The following is a 19,071-nucleotide window of genomic DNA, read 5'->3' as shown; positions in this document are numbered from 1 at the left end:
GGCTGGTAGAAGAGGGAAGAATCCCAAAGTACAATCCCAAAACTGATTTTTGGAATAAATCCCAAGTCACTTGTAAACCAAATCATATTTACTAAATCTGAGTAACATATATTAAAAGTTGGTATTTAGGGGTTTGGGTCATACAGGTGTATGCATTTATCAGAACTCAGTGAGTGTATGCTTAAGATTTACACATTTCATTGTATGTATTCAAGGGAAGAAAAAATGCTTTAAAAAATGAACCCTCGTTTTTATATGCAATGCTGAGGTATCAAGGGGAGATGTACAGATGTCTGTAACTTGCTTTGAAATGCATCCAAAAGATACAAATGACAGATGCAATACACCCTTATAAATAGTGTGTGATAAAGTCTGCGTGGTGAAGCATTAATGATTGAAGCCAGGTGGTGGTGTACAGGTGTTCACGGTATAGTGCCTTCCGCTTTGCTGTGTGCTCAAGACTCTCTGTGATGAAATGTTAGGGAACAGTGGTATTTCAAGGGTAGATACTTTAAATTACTTGGAAATCTCAGCAGGCACTCAGTAAACACTCGCTTAGTAATAAAATCAGTAAACCTCGTTCCTTATCGGGGCTAGAACCCAAGGCATGACTGGGTTTCTAGATGGCCCTTATGGTGGTGGGACCCGGAAAGTCCCAGTCACTGAGGCTTTGCCACTCTCCTCCCTCTGACCAAGAAGCCCTAACTACTGTTTCACACAGAGCAGGCTAGGCTTCCATCGCATCCAGCAAAGCCTGGATGGGATGCTGACACACACGCAGCAGCCACACTGGATACTTTGCAGACCCGATTCCCCCCAGCCAGGGTCCATGAGCAGAGTGGAAGGCCCTCTAGCCCCTACCTGATCAAACTTCTTCTGCTTCTTTTCCAGGTTGGACACCAGTTGCCGCTGGTTGTCCAAGTCAACGACCAGGTCGTCCAGCTCTTGCTGAAGCCTGTTCTTGGTCTTTTCCAGTTTGTCATAAGCAGCTGCCTTCTCTTCGTACTGCTGGGTGAGGCCTTCAGTTTCCTTCTGGAACCTCTTCTTGCCCTCTTCCAGGGATTCCACGGTGCTGGCAAAGTCCTGCAGTTTCTTCTTCGAATCGGAGAGCTGAAATGGCAGTGTCCAGGGTGGGGTGAGAGGAGGGTGGTGAGGGATTCCCATCCCTGCGCCCCTGAGAAGCAAAGACCACCGACTCATTGAAGGAACTCAACAGCAGGGGGAGCCGGCGAGCCAATCAAAATGGCGCCACCATTCTACCACAGTCACATCAGAGCCACTGATCTACCCTTAAGGGCTCAGGCCCAGAAAAGCAAGGACATGCAGGGGCACCTGGATGTTCAGAGTGGAGACGTGGCGCTCCAGGTTCTGCTTGGCCTCCATCTCCTCATCCAGCTGGTCCTGTAGGCTGTTCTTCTCATCCTCCAGCTGGCGCAGCTTGGTGGACACATTGAGCTTCTGCCGGGTTTCTTCTTGAAGCAGCTCCTATGGAAAGGACACATGGAAGTCTAGGGGCCCACCCCCAGGAAGGTCGTACCCCAGGTGCCTCTGGCTGATGTGGCACGATACCCACCTGGGTGTCCTGGAGCTGGGACCCAAGGGATGCCACGTCCTTGGCCAGTTTGATGGCCTTCCCCTCTGCCTCGTTGAGCAGCCCCGTGACACTCTCAACTTCATTCTGAGGGTGCCGAGAGACTGGTTAGTCGGAACCTCTAGAACAGGATCCTCATTAAGAGGAGCCCTTTGTACTCGGTGATAGGCCTTGGGGTATCCACTGCAAAATACCCATGAGCTAGGGGGCCTGGTCATGGTCACTCCATGGCCCCCCAGGGAAGCACATCACGTACAAGTTGCAGTCTCTGGCTGTAGACTCTGGTTCTAGGACCCTGTTAGAGCCCTGTTAGACTGTAGTTAAACTGTGCTGACTGGGCCCTGATCCCTCTAAATGGATCCCGGATCCTTGCCAAGGTTGGCAGAGATGAAGCAGCAGGTCTGAGGCTCCAGACACTGAACAATGTTCTGGGCTCACTCACTCCCTAAAGTGGGGGAAGAGACTGCAGGTGGCACTTCCACTTCCAAGGGTCCTGTCCCTACCACCCCTCTTCTTCACCCCTGCTCTTTGCCCTTTCACTGACCCTTGTGGCAAAACCAAAGACGCAGACACTAAAGGTAAAAGCCTTCTAACTTTTCTCTGCCTTTTACTCCAGGAGCTGGTATCTCTGAGCAAGTCCTTTTGGAGATACCTGCACACCATCTGTCCTCTTCCCATTTACAGTAAGGATATAAATGATCTTGACTCCACTCCTTAGGACGTTGCTTGTATTAGGATAGCAAAACCCCTGTGCCCAACTGCATGTGGAAAAATTCATACTTAACGCTGCCCTACACCCTCATCCCAGGCTCTAGGTGCATTAAATCTTTATCAGAAGTGGGGCCATATCCCACGAATGGCAGGGCAGGCCAAATGTCTATTCAAAGCTAATTAAGACCAAAGAAAACCAGACCATGTCATTCTTCAGCTTAAAACCCATCAGTGGTTTCCCATCACTCAGAGTAAAGACCAACATACATATAATGGGGCCTTGAAGGCCCTGTGTCCTCCGGCCACAACCTACCTCTCCAATCCTATTTTGTGCCACATTTCCCCTTCCATTCGGCATCTAGCTCTACTGGCCTTACGTGATCTCTTCTAATTTCCCACTTGCTGCCGGGCCTTTACACATGCTGCTCCCTCTGCCTATAAGTAGATAGACTTCTTACCTGTCAGACTATACATCTTTCTTAGGGAGGCCTTTCCTGACCCCCTCCTCCTGCAGCCCAGGCACCCATATTATTTACACTTATTACATTATGTGCCTCTGCTTTCCAGCATCATTTTACATTCATTTATGTGGTTATTAACGTCTTACCCTCCACTAGTCTGGAGTTCTCCTGGGGCAGGGACAGTGTCTGTCTGCTTCCTTGCTCTTGTATCTCAGGATTAAACATGGTGCCTGGCATACAGCAGGCACTCAATAAATACTCACTGAATGAGTGGAAGAGAGTTTTTAAAGATTAAATTGAATAGGGCGACCATCTCATCTCTCCAAGGAATGTAACTAGAGGAAACGGACTTGCTTTGCCACGAGAGAGGCTTTGTTAGCCGGAAGAGCCTCATTCCTCAAGGGTCGGTCCCAGCAAAGCCTGCCTCACCTGCAGTTTGTGGACCTTGTCATTGAGCTCGGCCCGGGCCCGTTCCCCATCGCTGTACTTGGACTGCAGCTCCTGCAGCTGCACCTCCAGCTTCTTCTTCTTGTACTCCACCTCCTGCTTGGCTTGGCTCAGGACACGCAGCTCTCCAGCCAGGTCTGCGTTCTCTTTCTCCAGCGCCTGCTTGTTCTTGTCCAGGTTGGCCTTGGCCTGGCCAGAGAGGTAGAGGGGAGGGACGGTGTTACAGCCGTGGCTGGGTGAGCATTTAAGATAGGGACCTGTGCTGTTAGGGGATCTTTCTCTTTCCTTTCCCCTCCCTCAGTAAGTCCGGGGACTTGTGCCCCCCGCCTCAGGGGAGGGACACGGCACAGTGAAGAACACACAATCACCAGTAAAACTTTTTGGATTCCATTTTCCTAAATCTCAGAGGTTGCAAACTGGCATCCCCTGGGCTGCATCAACCCTGCCATCCTGTCCTGTTTAATCCATGCAGTACCTTTTAACATTTTAATTAAGAAATACCACATAAAAATCTGGATTCCCAGCTTCTCTTTTTAAAAATCAAATGTTCTATTTCATGGCTAGGTGGTGGTTACACTAATGAATACATTTGTCAAAATTATTGAACTGTACATTTAAAATTGGTGAATTTTGCTGCATGTACCTCTGTAAGTCTGACTTTCAAAAAAACAAACTAAAGATCTGGAAACAGAGGCCTTGCCTTCCTCCAAGGTAACAATCAGCTGGATCTACATAGCAGCCAGCCCTGTAAATAGGGCAATCACACTCCACTTGGCCCCAGTCCCCACCATTCCCTATTGTCCATCAGATTTATCATTGAACGTACACTGCCATTTCTGTGAAAGTTTAGAGAAAGTTATTTTATCTAACTAGCTCATGTAGGTGCATGAGTTTCTCCAAGAAAAAAAGTATTTTGGGAAAAAGCAGAAGAAGGGAGGGGCCTTCTCCCAGGGCTGTAGGGAGGAGGAAAGAAGCAAGAGAGAAGTGTGGGTCCCAAGAGCAGAGGAAGCAACAGTGGGCTCACCCTCAGCCCCCAGGAAGGTGCTGTGCAGTGTCCAGGCAGCCTCAGAAGCCATTCCTCTGCTCCAGGTGTGACTAAGAGCTGCTGGGACCTCAGACAGGGACAAAGTGCCTCTTAGGGTAACAGTGCAGATTGATGAGCAAGGACCCTGGGGGACCTCACGGGATCTGGGCTCCCCAAAAACCTTTTTCCCAGAATGGTGGCAACACTATACACATGTAAGGGGATTCAAGATAGGAATGATGTTACAAGTTTTTCCCAACAATCTGAAAAGTTGCTAGAGGTCAAATAGTCCTCTTTTTCAACGCCCCTGAGATGGTGGACAGGCATTCCAGCCTCTTCTTTCTTATACAGGTCAGACGTGGATGCTGTCTGCTGGTGGTGTGAACAACTGAGTCTTTCCAAAGAGGCCAGGCTGTGAATCCGGGGTGTGGTTTCCAGCCCCTGCTCACCTCTGACAGCCACCTGGCTCGGCGCTGGTCAGTTACCTTTCCAGGCCCCACTCTTCCAAACGCAGAGTAAGAGGGACACATACACCTTACCACTGTCTGGAGGCCTTACTATTTCAGAAGGTGGGAAGAGCCCATTTGGGTTCAGATTCTATCACAATAAAAAATAACTTCTGAACATAAAAAAGGGAAGACAATTAAAAGGGGAAATACATGTTGTAGATAAAATTAGCAAAGGTCTTATTTATCCAACACGTAAAGAACAGACAAAATGCTGAAGACTCATATTCAGACCCCATGTGACAAGTGACAAGGGGACATGAGCAGGCGTCCTTTTCTCCATTTGGAGCATGAGGGGTGTTCAGTCTGGCACAGCACGTTTCAGCGTGGGGCCTGGAGATTTGCATTTTAGCAAAGGTCACGAGTGAAATTAAATGAGTCAGTGTCCGTAAAACTTTGGAACAGTGGCATATAAACAGTGCCGTATGAGGGATTGCTGGCGTTGTTTAAATGTACGGGAAAATTCTGAGATTCTGATAGAACCGGTGGTGAACCAGCTCATAGAAGAACATTTACTTTGATTGGCGATAGAAACAAATGCAAACTCCAACAATTTTTAGGTAACGCAACAGCCATTTAATCTAGAAAGTGCAGGGGGGAAGCCGTAGCGCTGAGGATGGTATAATTCAGACTCTTAGGGAAGCAACCTGGCAGGATGTCGTAAGCTAAAAAAATTCCCTCCTGGGAATGAAATACAAGGAAATTCTCCAAAGGGAGAGAAAGTTCCCGATATGAAGCATTCAGAGTAGAGCTATTTAACTGTCTCAAGTCCCATATACCCCAAGTAGCCAACCATGGGAGAAAGAAAGATTAGATCTAGCCATTCTCAAACTACACCAGCGGACTTCCCTGGTGGTGCACTGGTTAAGAATCTGCCTGCCAATGCAGGGGACACGTGTTGGAGCCCTGGTCCGGGAAGATCCCACATGCCATGGAGCAACTAAACCCGTGCACCACAACTACTGAGCCTGCGCTCTAGAGCCCATGAGCCTAAAGCCCATGCTCTGCAACAAGAGAAGCCACCCTAATGAGAAGCCCACGCACCGCAACGAAGAGTAGCCCCCGGTTGCCGCAACTAGAGAAAGCCCGCGCACAGCAACGAAAACCCAACACAGCCAAAATAAATTAATTAATTAAAAAAAAAAAAAACTACACCAGGGAGAGCTGTCTTGCTACTCAAATCAAATAATGATAGTCTTCTTCTGATCTGCAGAGAAATGAAGATGGCTAGAAGGTTCTCAGTGTTGTTACCTTCCCAGAAGTTTTGCTAAACTTTGCTTATCCATAAGAGCAGTGTATAGTAGACCCTACCCTGGAGAGGCTAAGAAGTGGGTCCAGAGCCAGACTGCTTGGACGCTCGCTGACTAGCTGTGTGACCTCTAGGTGCTCTGGACCTCAGTTCCTTCATGTGTAAAATGAGCTTCATTGTACCTATCCCAGTGGGTGGTTGTAAAGATTAATCAGAATATACAGTAAGCACTTAATAAATGCTGGCTGCCATCACTCTCATTCGAATTGTTGTAGCTTGTTATTGGTCTCAGTATAGACACTGATATGTAGTTATTTGAAGCTGCTGACATATCGTTCTTGATGTTTTGTCGTCACAAAAAAAGCATCGCAACTCACCCTCTTGAACTGCTCCAGCTGCTCATTGAGCTCCTCCACGGCCTGTGTGTGCTTCTGCCTCATCTCCTGCACCTGGGCCTCGTGGGACCGAGTCTCCTCGTCCAGGGCCTTCTTCAGCATCGACACCTCCTGCTCCCTCTTGGCCCTGGACAGGAAGAATACAGTGGCTGGCGGTGGAGGAGACAGCGGTTCACCTCAGACAGTACTGTGCAGAAGAACAAGCGCTCTCCCGGGTGACCCTGGGGGAGTCACCTAACCTCTCTGGACCTGGAATTTCCTCAAAACGAGGAGCATGCTACCTGCCCAGAATCTCCCAGGGCTGGCAAACAAATACACAAAATACAGCATATGATATTGTTGGAAGAATGCAAAGTGAATTGCAAACTGTACCGTAAATATTAACATTAGCTCTTATTTACTGAGCATGCACAATATGCCAGGCCCTGACCTAAGTTCATCTCATATAATATTCAGAGTGACCCTAAGAGGCAAGAATATCATCATTTCTATTTTATAGATGAGGAAACTAAAGCTAAGAAAGAGTAAGCAGCTTGCCCAAGCTGTTGAAACCATTGTGTGACAGGGCGAGAATTTGAACCCAGTCTGACTCTGTGCCCATGCTCTGAGCCATTGCACTGGGCCAGTGGGAATGGAGAAGAACATTGTGCTGGCTTCTAGGCCCAGGTAAGTGATGTCGCACAAAACCCAAAATGTGGGAAATAAATCTCCATGTTAGCGCTTGATACGGGGTGCACTCAAAGCACATTTGTGTATTTGTTGAATGAATAAGCGATGTAGTTTCACTAAAGTCAGGCAGTAACTTTCATTATCTGGCAGGTGACCCGTTCTTATGGTGGGTTTTGTTTTTGTGTTTTTTGGTTGTTGTTGGCTGTTAGCCTGCAGTGACTCTTTAATCAGAGACCAATCTAATATTATTTTGAAAATTTAACACACACAGGAAAAGACAGGAATGAAATGCCCCAAAATGTTAACTGTGACGGGACTGGGGGTGATGCTTTTGGTATCTACTTTCCTACAGTTTTCAAATCATTCTCTAATTGAGTATATCCTCTGACTGTGATGCAAAATAAGATTAAAAATAAGCATGCTTATATTAAAGCAAAATACAATCAGGCCGATAAACGTAGGGCCTGAGGAGCCCCATGACCCAGGATCTGCTCGGGTTTGCCCCTCTCCACCGTCGCATCAGCGTGGCGGGCCAGTGGGGCGGGGGCCCCTCACCTAAGCTCCTGTTGCGTGGCCGTGCTGTCTAGCGTGTCCTCCAGCTCCGTCTTCAGCGCCTCCAGCTCCTCCCCGAGGTCCCGCTTCTGCTTCTCAGCTTTGCTCCTCGCGGCCCGTTCTGAGTCCAGGTCCTCCTGGAGGTCTGAGATGAGACCCTCCAGCTCCCGGATCTTCTTCAGGGCGTTGTTCTTTTGAGCGATTTCATCATCAAGCCTGCCGGGGACAGATCCCCAGAATTAAGACCCTGGGGTCCTGAGCCCCCTGCTATCCATCCCACAATGTGGCCAAAAATGGCTTTATGGAACCAGCCATTTGGGTTCCATACATATCAAAACATGTTTCGCTCATGTCCCGAGATACAACAGACCACTTCTTGCCATGCTGGACGGTTTGGAGGCTTATGCAGAAACGTGGTTTCCAAGGGCTGATGTAAAAAAACAGGTCATAAAAAAACAAACAAAAACAAACAAAAACAGGTCATGCTGCACGTGTGCGTGTGCGTGCGTGCGTGTGTGTGTGAGCGAGAGAGAGAGAGAGAGAGAGAGAGAGAGAGAGAGAGGCAGAGACAGAGAGACATAGACAATACAAAGCACTGTCCCAGACTAGCAAGGTGCCTTGTCTACATTAGGAGCCTAATAGATGCTTTCTGAATGTTAGACAATTATTCCTCCCTGGCAACTACTGGTTTATTCTTTCTTCCATCTGCTCAGCGTCTGAGTTCTGCTACATGCAAAGCTCTTAGCCAGGCACTGCTTGGGGGTGGGGCGGGGGGGGGATGTTAAAACCGGGGGAGGCAGTGACTGGGGGTCAGTGTGGGACATGGGGAGCCTTGTCTGAATGGCACAGAAGGGAGCTCCCTCCTGACCACTGTGGAGCTGCCTCTGGTTTTGCCCACGATGGATGGAAAGGGATCCTCAGGAGGGAAGGCACGAGGTGGCCCATCACCCTCGCACTGTCACATGGTACAAACGGGCTGAGGGAGAGCTGGCCAGGGGATCAATCAGAGAATGGATCCCAGCCTGTCTCTCAAAAGCTGGGTGACTGTCACATGTCCCTTCACCTCCCCTGGCTCAGCTTCCTCCTCAGTGAATGGAGGTAACAGCCGCATACCTGGCCAAGTGTCTGCAAAGACCCTGCTTGAGCAGAACTTAGCATACGGCGAGCAGGCTAATACCCATTAGTTGTTGCTGCTGTAATACCCCCGGGGGGAAGCCGTTAGAGTGAATCCAGCTCAGAGCTGGGAGAAGGGGGCACAGAGGAAAGGGTGTGGGACACACCTCAGGGGACGGGCAGACTCTGAGGACTGCTGCACGCTGTGCGTGGGACAAGAAGGAGGGTAAAAGCTAGGGAGGAGACACATTCGCAAAAAGAAGGACCTCAGAAGGAGGGGGCGGGGGACAGGAGGGTCCTCTCAGCCTCAGACCCGTGGTGTTTGCGGTGCCAACAGAACAGACTCCGTGCACAACCAGAAATCCAGAGCTGGGGTGTAGACGACAAAGGCTGGGCACCCAAGAGGCAGACACAGTGGGAGAAGAGAGGAGGAGTTTGGAGGGAAGAGAAGAAATTCAAAGGCAAAGTTCTGAAGGTGGCAGCAGGACTGGGAGGCACCCGGGAGGCCTGGCCTGGGCCACCTAGCATGAGATGGAGGCCTGCCTGGAGGAGGAGGAGGAGGAGGAAGACCGAGGCCCCCGCAGATAGGCAGTGGCCCTCAGGGCACCAGCACACACTGGACCTGCCCCGCCAGCCTCGCTACCTGCCCAGGGCTGCCTGCAGCTCCTCCTCCTTCTTGGCCAGCTGCATCTTGAGCTCAGCGATCTGCGCCTGCAGGTCGGCTATCTGCTCGTGGAAGTCGCTGGCCTCGCCCTCCAGCTTCCTCTTCAGCTTCTCCAGCTCCTGCCGGCTCTTCTCCTCCTTCTTCAGCCGCACTACAACAAAGCCAGGGCCCCTCAGGAGGTGGACACTACCAGAGAGACCCCTGGAGGACGAGCCTTTCTGCTCAGGCATTTCACATGGAGGAAATTCACACTCACACATCCCCCCCACTGGTAACTGTCCCGCCGGCACCACTGTCTTGTGGAAGGAAAGTCAGTCCTGGTGACAAGCATCTTCTGGAATTAACGTGTGTGTTCACTAAGGGTGAGCAGGCAGCTGGATAGGGTTGTCCCCTTCCTGCAATAATCTTCCGTTCTCAAAGTTCCTGTCTGATACTCCTACTTTTAAAATGTCCACTCAAAACATCACTGGGGGACTTCCCTGGTGGCGTGGTGGTTAAGAATCCACCTGCCAATGCAGGGGACACGGGTTCGAGCCCTGGTCCAGGAAGATCCCACATGCCGCTGAGCAACTAAGCCCGTGCGCCACAGCTACTGAGCCTGCGCTCTAGAGCCCGCGAGCCACAACTACTGAAGCCTGCGTGCCTAGAGCCCATGCTCCACAAGAGAAGCCACCGCAATGAGAAGCCCGCGCACCACAACGAAGAGTAGCCTCCACTCGCCGCAACTAGAGGAAGCCCACGCGCAGCAAGGAAGACCCAATGCAGCCATAAATAAATATATATATAATTTTTTAAAAAACAAAAAAAAATATCACTGGGTAGCCGTTTTACCTTCCAGTTCTGAAATCATAGATTCGTGCTTATTTTTCAGCTTGGTAAGATTCTTGGCTTTTTCTTCCTCTTCTGCAAGATTTGTTGTTAAGTCACTAATCCTCTCTTCAAGGAGTTTTCGCTCCTTTGGGGGGAAAGAAAAAGAAATATCATTCATTTTTTCCTTTTCTCCAGGGTCTACATTTCACTGTTAGTAATTTCCAGATAAACAGTTGAAAGGAAAGCCCACATTATAACCAAATGCAACCTAGAGTTTTCAACGGGGAAAGAGAAGTTCCTTAACAATAATAATTTCCAAAGATTGACTACTCCTCATCTCAGGCCCCTCCATCCCTCAACTTCATGTCCCAGCCAGGGGGCCCCTCTTTCCTTTCCTACCACAGGCCAGCTCCTCCCAGCCTCAGGGCTCTTGCACAGACGGGACCATCTGCCTGGGATGTGCCTCCACCCCCTCTCCTTCTAACTGCTTCTCACTATTCAGGTTTCCACTTAAATGTCACTTCCTCCAGGAAGCCTCCCCTGAATCCCACCCCCCATCCCCTAGTGCTCTGGTCTTATAAGATGGTGAACACCTCCTTCAGAGTCCTGATCACAACGGCAATTAACGTTTGCTTGTATGATTATCTACTTGCTGCCTCACTAGGATATAAGCCCTACGAGGACAGGGTCCTCCTCCACTGTGCGTGCCCTGCACCTGATACGGACTGGCTTGCAGTCGGTGCCCAGCTCAAAGGACTAAAGGTAGTCCGCCTCTGTGGGGCTGCTTAGTGGCTACTGACTAGGGTGACCTAGTCATCCTGGTTTACACTGGGACATTTCCGTCTTAGGGGCTGAAAGTCCCACATCCCAGAAACCCTTCAGTCCCAGGACGGCTGGTTCCCCTATTACCAACTGCAAATGGACGGTGAGAATGTGAGAGGGGCCCCTGAATCCCAGGCGCATTGCCCTCCCACCCTTGTACAACTTGGGGGTTCCATCGGTTGTGGTGTTTCTGAGACTTGCTCCGTGGCAGCCCTGGTGCTGGTGGGACCACCGGGGACCCCATCCATGGCACACCTGCATCCAGACGGCAGTCACAAGGCCGCCACGTCAATGCTGGACGTAACTACTTGCTCAGCCTTCAATACCTTGTCTCTGACTAAAAAGGGAAGGCATCTGGAGTCCTCAGCCCTCATGAGACTGTCATTTTAACAAAGACGCTCAACCCCACTCACTTTTGACAGTTTATTGTTCTGATCATCCATGACCAGAATATCATCCTCCAGTTTCTTGATCTTGGCCTCAGCCGTGACCTTCTCAAGTTGTAGCTTCTGCCTGGCAGCTTCCTCTTCCTCCAGCTGTTCTTCCAGGTCCTTTGTGGGGGAAGGAAAAGAATCACAGCCTTGCTTAAAACAAAGTCACTCCCGGAGCTCTGGGGACCCATGGATACAGAGGCTTAGCCTGATGGCCCCCTGCAGTGCTCTGCCATCTCCTTTCATCACAAAGAAAAGGTTTGGGTAAACCACTTCTCTTTGTGGAGCCTCAGTCTCCTCCTCTGTAAAATGGGGATAGTAGATACCATGGTGGTTTAAAAATATGTCCATAAATTCTTTGATACTCTTCCCTTCAAGAGGTGGAGCCTAATTCTCCTCCCCTTGAGTGTCAGCTGGACTTAGTGACTTGCTTCTAACAAATAATACCAAGAGGAAGTGATGGAGTGTATAAGTCAGAGATTAGGCTATAAAAGGCTTTGCACCTTCCTCCCTGTTGTCTCTTCATTCACTCCATCTGGGGAAAGCCAGCCGCCACGTTGTGAGGGCACTCAAGCAGCCCTATGGAGAAGCCCACATAGTGAGGAACGGAGGCCTCCTGCCTACAGTCGCGTGAGTGAGCCATGTGCAAGTGAGTCCTCCAGCCCCAGTCCAGCCTTCAGATGCTGCAGCCCAGGCTGACATCCTGACTGCAACCTTGTACGGGGCTGTAAGCCAGAATCACCCAGCTAAGCCACTCTCAAGAGTCACGACTGTGTGAGATAAATGTTTGTTATTTCCAAGCTGCTAAGTTTTGGAGTGTTTTGGTTCTGCAACAATAGCTTACTGATACAATTACCCCTCATCCAGGGTTGCTATTAGGAAGAAAGGTGTTTGCACATGAAAGGCAGGGCAGTAGAACTGAGCAGGCTTCCAAGGAGACCTGTGTGGGCAGATGGCGGTTTCTCTCCGAGCCTTAGTCTCTTTCTCTGTCCAAAGGGGACATACAACGTCAGATGCACCTCACAGGCCTGCCGTGAGGGTCAAGGGATTTCGTACCCACCGAGGGCTGCCCCTGCAGTGCCTTACCAGCATCTGCTGGGCCATCTTCTTCCGTTCTGCCTGCAGCTGCTGGCCCCTGTCTTCCTCCTCCTCCAGGCGGGCCTCCATCTCATGCAGGATCTCCTCCAGCTCCTGCTTCTTGGCTGCCAGCCGGACCCGCATCTCCTCGGCCTCCGCGTACAGCTCCGTCTCTGCCTGCAGCTGCTCCTGAAGCAGGTTCTTCTCCTCAGTCAGCTGCATGCAGAGGGTGGGGAGACGGCCCGTGAGCCCCACAGGAGCAGGCGTCCTGCCCTCCACAGCCCCGGCCAGGCTCCCGGCCCGGTACCTGTGCGTGTTTCTGCCCCAGCTCCTTGAGCTCGCTTTCTGCCTTCTGCTGCCGCTCCTTGGTCTTCTGCAGCTCATCCTCCTTGGCCTGCATCTCCTCCTCCTGCCTCGTCACCTGCAGCAGGGGCTTCACCTGCACACAGAGGGTCAGCCCGTCACTTGCTTTTGTGGCACAAGGGAAACACTCTCGTAATAAATAAATCAGTGGTTCTCAGCAAAGGACAATTTTACCCACTCTCAGATCCTAACGGGATATTTGGAAATTTATGGGGACAGTTTTAGCTGTCACAACTGGGGTGGGGAATGCTACTGGCATCTAGTGGATATAGGCCAGGGATGCTGCCCAACATTCTAGAATGCTCAGGACAGCCCCCCGACACAGAATTATCCATCCCAATATATCAGCAGTGCTGAGATTGAAAAAATCCTAAATTAGAGCAATGGGAAAAGGTGCAAAGTGAAAGGAGAAAGTCTCCCCTCCCCCCATTTAGTCCCATCCTGAGAGAGAACTGCTGCCAACAAACTGATATGTTTCCCTCCAGAGAGAAAAGGAAAGAAAAATCTCCTACATCCTACCTCCCATTCTCAGCATTGTCCTACACATGAAAAAAAATACCTGAGATCACGCTGCCCAGTGTTACACGCTGCTTTTTCTTTTGGCTGCGCCGCACGGCTTGTGGGATCTTAGTTCACCCACCAGGGATTGAACCCAGGTGCCTGGCAGTGAAGGCGTGGAGCCCTAACCACTAGACCGCCAGGGAATTCCCTACTTGCTGCTTTTATTACTAAAAGCTATAAGGTAATTATCACCCCATGCTGTCCCATCAGCTTTACAACTTGATTTTTAGATAACCATCATTTTTAATGGTTGAAAAATATCCCATTGATGGATGAGCTGGTGTAAGTCAGTCTGCCAGGGCTGGGCACGGAAATTTTGCTCTTGTAAATGAATGCCCTTCATTCTTGATTTTCTTTATTTCAGATGGTTTTCTGAGAAGAGTTTTCTAGAAGTTGGGTCAGTGGGGATGAACATTTCCCAAAGCAGCTTCCCCTCACTGCTCTTCACCAAGCTGACTCCTAACTCCTGTGTTCAAGCCCTGACTGGGACTAGGGGAGCCCCTGTCAGACACACTGTGGCTACCTTCCTGCGCTGACCCCAGTCTGCCATGGGCATTGTTCCTGTGCTGACCCCTTCTGCTTCCCCACTCGACTAGACTATTCATGAGGCCAGGGCACCCCTAGCACTTTGCACGTGTCTGGTGCACAGTAGTTCCTCAATACATACTTGCTCAGTGAAAAAGGTTTGTGCCCATTTACACACTCAAGGGCACCTAAGAGAAAGCCATGTCTGTCCCTACAGAGCAAGTCTTTGCACAATTGGCTCATGACAGCCAGCGATGCTGCAAGACCAAGTTGTACCCAGAGAAACAAACAATGGATATACACAGCAAGCTGGATGGAGGGATCTCCAGGGAATGATGCCTCGTGACAAAAGCCCATCTCAAAAGGTGACATACTGAAGGACCCCGTTTATATAACATCCTTGAGATGACAAAATTATAGAAATGGAGAACAGATTCGTGCTTGCTGGGGCTATGGAGGGACGTGGGTAGGGCTCTAAAGGCGCAATAGGTGATCCTCGCGGTGATGGAAATGCTCTGCATCTGGGTTAAGGTCATGGCTGTAACCCATGTGCCAAAGAGGGGGCCTTTCTCAGGCCCGGAGAATCGCCAAAGGGCAAGGTTCGGTTTCGAGCCCTCAGTTGCACACCTGCTGTCAATCACCTCCAGTTCCACATGGACAGCGTCCAAGTGAAGACCAAGGACTGGGAGGGGGGTGGGGGGTGGGAGAAGGAGGCACTCACTTTGGTGAAGAGCCGCCACCACTGCCAGTTCCGCAGCTTGAGGTAGGCAGCGCAGTTCCTCTGAATCACCTTCATGGCCGTCAGCTGCTGCTGCCTCTTGGCAAAAGCCCTGGGGAGAGGGAAGGGGAGCTGTGAGAAGACCTGCTTGGCTCAACACACACCTCACTGTGTTGTCATGGCATCCCGCCCCGCGGCATCCCGAAGGCAGGATGCTTCTCTTTGGCTTGTGATTTAGTGACTTGTACAAGGACGTCCCCCATTCTCTCCAGCCCAGATTCTCCAGGAAGCTCTGAGCATCAGCAAAAGTATACCATCTGGAGGCCAGAGCCTTTCTCAGTGGACAAGGAAGACCCAAGGCTCACAAAATGCCCTGCATTCAGATCTGTGGTCCTGACAACACCTAGGAAACTGATCTATGCTACACCATTCCTAAGGGGTGTCCTACACCCTCAGCTGTGCCACATCTTCCCCAAAGCTGAGTGTCTGACAAACCTATCCTTTCCTCAGATAATTTAAAATCCCAGACCTGACACAGAACCAGCACTCTTCCTACTTAAGGGCTACTGGGTTTGAGAAACCAAAGAACAGTGAGCACCATCCTCTCGCCTCTGTGCGGCTGCCATTGCGGCTGCCATCTTGGATGTGGGTGAATTTGAAGAATAAAATTGCCCCAGTTAGTCTGGAGGTGGGAGGGGTGGCAACAGAGAATTTAGTTATGAAAGTTAACAGTTTAGGTCTGTCCCTGGACCAAGAGCTCCCCAGATTTGGCCTTGACCATCCTGGGTCTACTTGACAATGAATCAGCTTGACACAGTCAGGGCTCTGCATATGAGTGCATGGTCCGTACCTCCTGAAGACATATGCCCTGGACAAGAGCTACTCTGCCAGCCCCTGTGTCCTGTTTGGGGTGTGAGTTTCATGGAGGAACTGCAGCCCTCACCCAGCCCCCAGGATTCCCAAAACAGAGGGGGCATCAGGACTTCTAAGACTTTGCCTTACGAGTCCCACTTGGACATAGGGGTATAGACACAAATACTCTTTCCTCAGACACTTTATCATATTCTCACATTTCTGAAATGATAGCCAGCCACTGTTCTCAACCCTTTTCATGCAGTATTTCATTGACCCCTCATTAAAAGAAGTTTATGAGGCAGGAATGATTATGTTCACTTTCCTGAGGCTCAGAGGTAGAGTAACCTTCCCAAGGTTCTTCAGCAAATAAGTAGGGGAGCCAGGGTGAGAACCCACGTCTAACTCTCCAGAGCCCATGGTCTTAACTCCTTCCTGCCCTGCCCTTATAACTAGTGCATATATTTAAAGTGGTAGCATTTCTCTCCCCCAAGGAAAGGCTGCCATTCAATCAATGATGCATCTTAGAGCAGATGGCCTCTTAGAATCAGAAAATCAGAACATGAGGCCAGAAAGCCCGCGAAATTTTGTATTTCTGGTCTGTGTTTGCAGGGAGGCGATAGTGCGTGGGTCTTTACTTTCTGGCCAGGTAGCCGCGACACATCGCCTGGAAAGCCATGATGACGTCGGTGATCTTTAAGTCCCGCTCCTCTTCTAGGTGGGCCAGGACGCCAGTTCGGAAGAAGATTTTGCTCTGCCCAATCCTGTACAAGTTGGGGTCGAGCTCTAGGGCTTTGATCTGCAGAAGGAAGGAGGATGAGAGTTTCCGTTCTCGGCTATGCCACTTGGCCAGGGGCTAAGTGTGTTTAAGGAGGGTCCCACCCGGAGCAGCTGCGGGAAGTGCCACCAGAGGCCGGGAGGTCTGCAGTTGGATATTTGGGGTGGGGCTGGGGCTGGGCTCACCATCAGAATGCAGGCCTGCTTCCCGTCCATGAAGCCTTTGGGAATGGCGTTTGCGGCCAGGATCTCATAGCTTGAGACACAGGGCAGGAGTCACCGACCGAGTGAATCTCTGTCGTCCGTCTGTCCCTCCACCCAGCCTGCTCACCCCCGTCCCACCCGCTGCCCCACCCATGCCCGGCCCCGGTGAGGGGCTCACCGTTGGCGGAACTCCTGGAAGACGATCCTGTTAGGGAATCCCTGGCGGCAGATTCGGATGCCTTCCAAGACCCCGTTGCACCGCAGCTGCTCCAGCACCAGAAAGGCGTCCAGCTTTCCGGACTGCAAAGACGCAAAGGGCAGTGGGCCGCCGGGGCCGCGGGGAGCAGCAAGCCCCAAATCTCAGGCCTGGTGACCCACCTCGCCAGGCCATGGGGGATCACGGGGCACCAGGTGAGAGCTCAGCTGAGGGTTCTGGTGTCACCTCTCGTACTTGGTGGCACTAGCATCACCTGGGGCTTCCTCCTCGTCACTTCTCCCTCCCTCACTTCCTGTCCATCACCAGTTCTATGACTCCTACCTCCCAAATATCTCCCCATCTACACACTTCTCTCCACTACCATTGTCACTGCCATCTACTCACCCCCATCTTCTCCTGTCCCAATGATCACAACAGCTTCATACTATCGTCCCACCCTGTCCTGACTCTCTTATCCCCTTATTTGGTTTCTAAAATGTGAATCTGATCATGACATACCCCTGCTTTTAAAAGCCCCCGATGGCATCCTACAGAAGGAAGGCCAAGCTCTGGTCCACCCACAGGAACTCCACAATCTAGCCCCACCCACAATTCCAGCCTCAGCTTTTCCCAATCCCTGCCTCACACCATCACACGTCAACACAAAATGACCCACCTAGCGTTTCCTTGCCCAGACCCTTCATTTCTCAGCTCCACGCTTTTGCTTATTCTGGTCCCTCTGCCTAGGGTGCCCTTCCCACGCTGCTCTCAAGATCACCAACTTCCCATTCTCTAAGAAGCTTTCTCGGAGCCCCCAGTCTCAAGTGGGAGCCCCAGCTCTTTGGTGTTCTCATAATTTACCCAGATAACATCATGGGTATCAGCTGTCTGCCTCTCCCACAACCTCAGCAATACTGACATCTTGGGCTGGATAATTCTCTGTGGTGGGGGACTGCCCTGCACACTGAGGGATGTTTAGCAGCATCCCTGGCTTCTATGCACTGGATGCCAGTAACTGCCCCCTCCCCGTTAAAAATGTCTCCGGACATGGCCAAATCTCCCCTGCAGGGGAGGGAGGGCACACAATTGCCCCCAGCTAAACACCCCTGCCCTAGATTATAAGAAACCTGCAGGCAAGGACAATAATTTATCCAGCACCGTATCCCCAGCTCCTGGCACAAGTGGAGCTCAGTAATTATTAGCTGGAATAACGGACGAATGAGTGATCTGATACCCTGTGCAGCCACTCCAGGGCTCAAGGTCCCCGGGTGCATTCTCCTTTCCTCCCTTGCCTTCTTTTGCCTCCAGGCTGGGAAATGAGCGCCTCTTACCCATGTCAGATGGAGCCCTCGGGGTGGTGGGGTGGTGGTCAAGCTTTCCTCCAGCCCTTGTACCCCGGTCTGCCTTCCCTTTCCCCACAGACCCTGATGATGTCCCGGGGGGACCTTCTGACCCCCCAAGAGCCGGGTGGTAGCCTCACCCTCTTCTCATGGTTGGGGATGATGCAGCGCACGAAGTTGGGGGTGGTATTGCGCAGCGTGGTCATCAGCTTCCCCAGCTGCTCCTTGTAGAGCTGCCCCACGGTGCGGAACATGCCCTTCTTGGTCTTGGAGGCGCTGGGCAGCGAGCTCTCCGTCATCTTGGCCATCTGGTCCAGGCCCACGATGCGGTCCACTGTGGGCACACGAAGGGTGATGTCGGCCCACCCAGGGAACCTGAACCTCCACAGCAGGCCAGGGTACCAGCCTGGAAGGTTGAGACCTCAGGTCCCCTGCTCCCTTGTGGGCACCATTCCCCATTCTTTCCTCTGCCAGCCAACACCTTCCCTCTAGAGGCAGGTAAATGGAGGCACAGGGGGCTTTGCTTTCCAAGTACTATATTATCTATTTCTGAGACCCCGAGAGCTCTTAAGTGACAGAAAGAACAAATTCTCTCTGACATTGTCACAGAGACGTGGGAGTAAATCCTGCTTTTGCCACTGCCTTGGCCTAGCGTCATTTTGTGCCTCAGTTTCTCCTTCTATGAAATGGAGTTGATGACAGCATCTACCTCCCAGGGCAGGAATAAGCGAATAAGGCATGCGAAGTGCTTACTTCCCTGCCTGCCTTCAATCCTTCATCCACCAACAAATATTTATTGAGAGCCTACTGTGTGTCAGGCCCTGGGCATACAGACGTGAACAAAACACAGACCCTGTGTCCCCCTGACCCTAGCTCATATTCTATGGATATTCTAATGGAAGGAGCAGACAATGATCACACATGTAGGTATATAATATTTGGGGTGGTGAAGGTGTGCTTAGAAAGATAAAGCAGGGTTAAGGTGGGTTGGGAGTGATGGGGGTGATCTCTTA

General features: G+C 51.0%; 1 protein-coding gene across 3 annotated transcripts in view; it reads right to left on the bottom strand.

Moving 5' to 3' along the window:
* MYH11 (myosin heavy chain 11) overlaps nt 1-19,071 on the bottom strand; it is a 127,970-nt gene that overhangs the window by 13,533 nt on the left and 95,366 nt on the right. For all 3 annotated transcript variants that reach the window (XM_022552363.3, XM_022552364.2, XM_022552366.2), the window contains 16 exons: nt 18,199-18,392; nt 16,701-16,822; nt 16,505-16,574; nt 16,180-16,340; nt 14,693-14,801; nt 12,830-12,961; nt 12,532-12,738; nt 11,428-11,565; nt 10,214-10,337; nt 9,362-9,533; nt 7,609-7,821; nt 6,367-6,511; nt 3,193-3,399; nt 1,574-1,678; nt 1,333-1,485; nt 862-1,110 (listed from right to left, as the gene is read on the bottom strand). In XM_022552363.3, the coding sequence (XP_022408071.2) occupies nt 862-1,110; nt 1,333-1,485; nt 1,574-1,678; nt 3,193-3,399; nt 6,367-6,511; nt 7,609-7,821; nt 9,362-9,533; nt 10,214-10,337; nt 11,428-11,565; nt 12,532-12,738; nt 12,830-12,961; nt 14,693-14,801; nt 16,180-16,340; nt 16,505-16,574; nt 16,701-16,822; nt 18,199-18,392 (2,501 nt within the window). The remainder of the gene's footprint in view (nt 1-861; nt 1,111-1,332; nt 1,486-1,573; nt 1,679-3,192; nt 3,400-6,366; nt 6,512-7,608; nt 7,822-9,361; nt 9,534-10,213; nt 10,338-11,427; nt 11,566-12,531; nt 12,739-12,829; nt 12,962-14,692; nt 14,802-16,179; nt 16,341-16,504; nt 16,575-16,700; nt 16,823-18,198; nt 18,393-19,071) is intronic.

The sequence above is a fragment of the Delphinapterus leucas genome, chromosome 15, assembly GCF_059928025.1.
Source record: "Delphinapterus leucas isolate spDelLeu-1000000601 "Yukka" chromosome 15, BTC_Dleu_Yukka2, whole genome shotgun sequence".
NCBI classification, from domain to species: Eukaryota; Metazoa; Chordata; class Mammalia; order Artiodactyla; family Monodontidae; genus Delphinapterus; species Delphinapterus leucas.
Note: the sequence above shows the minus strand (reverse complement) of the source record. Positions and strands in the feature narration are given on the sequence as shown.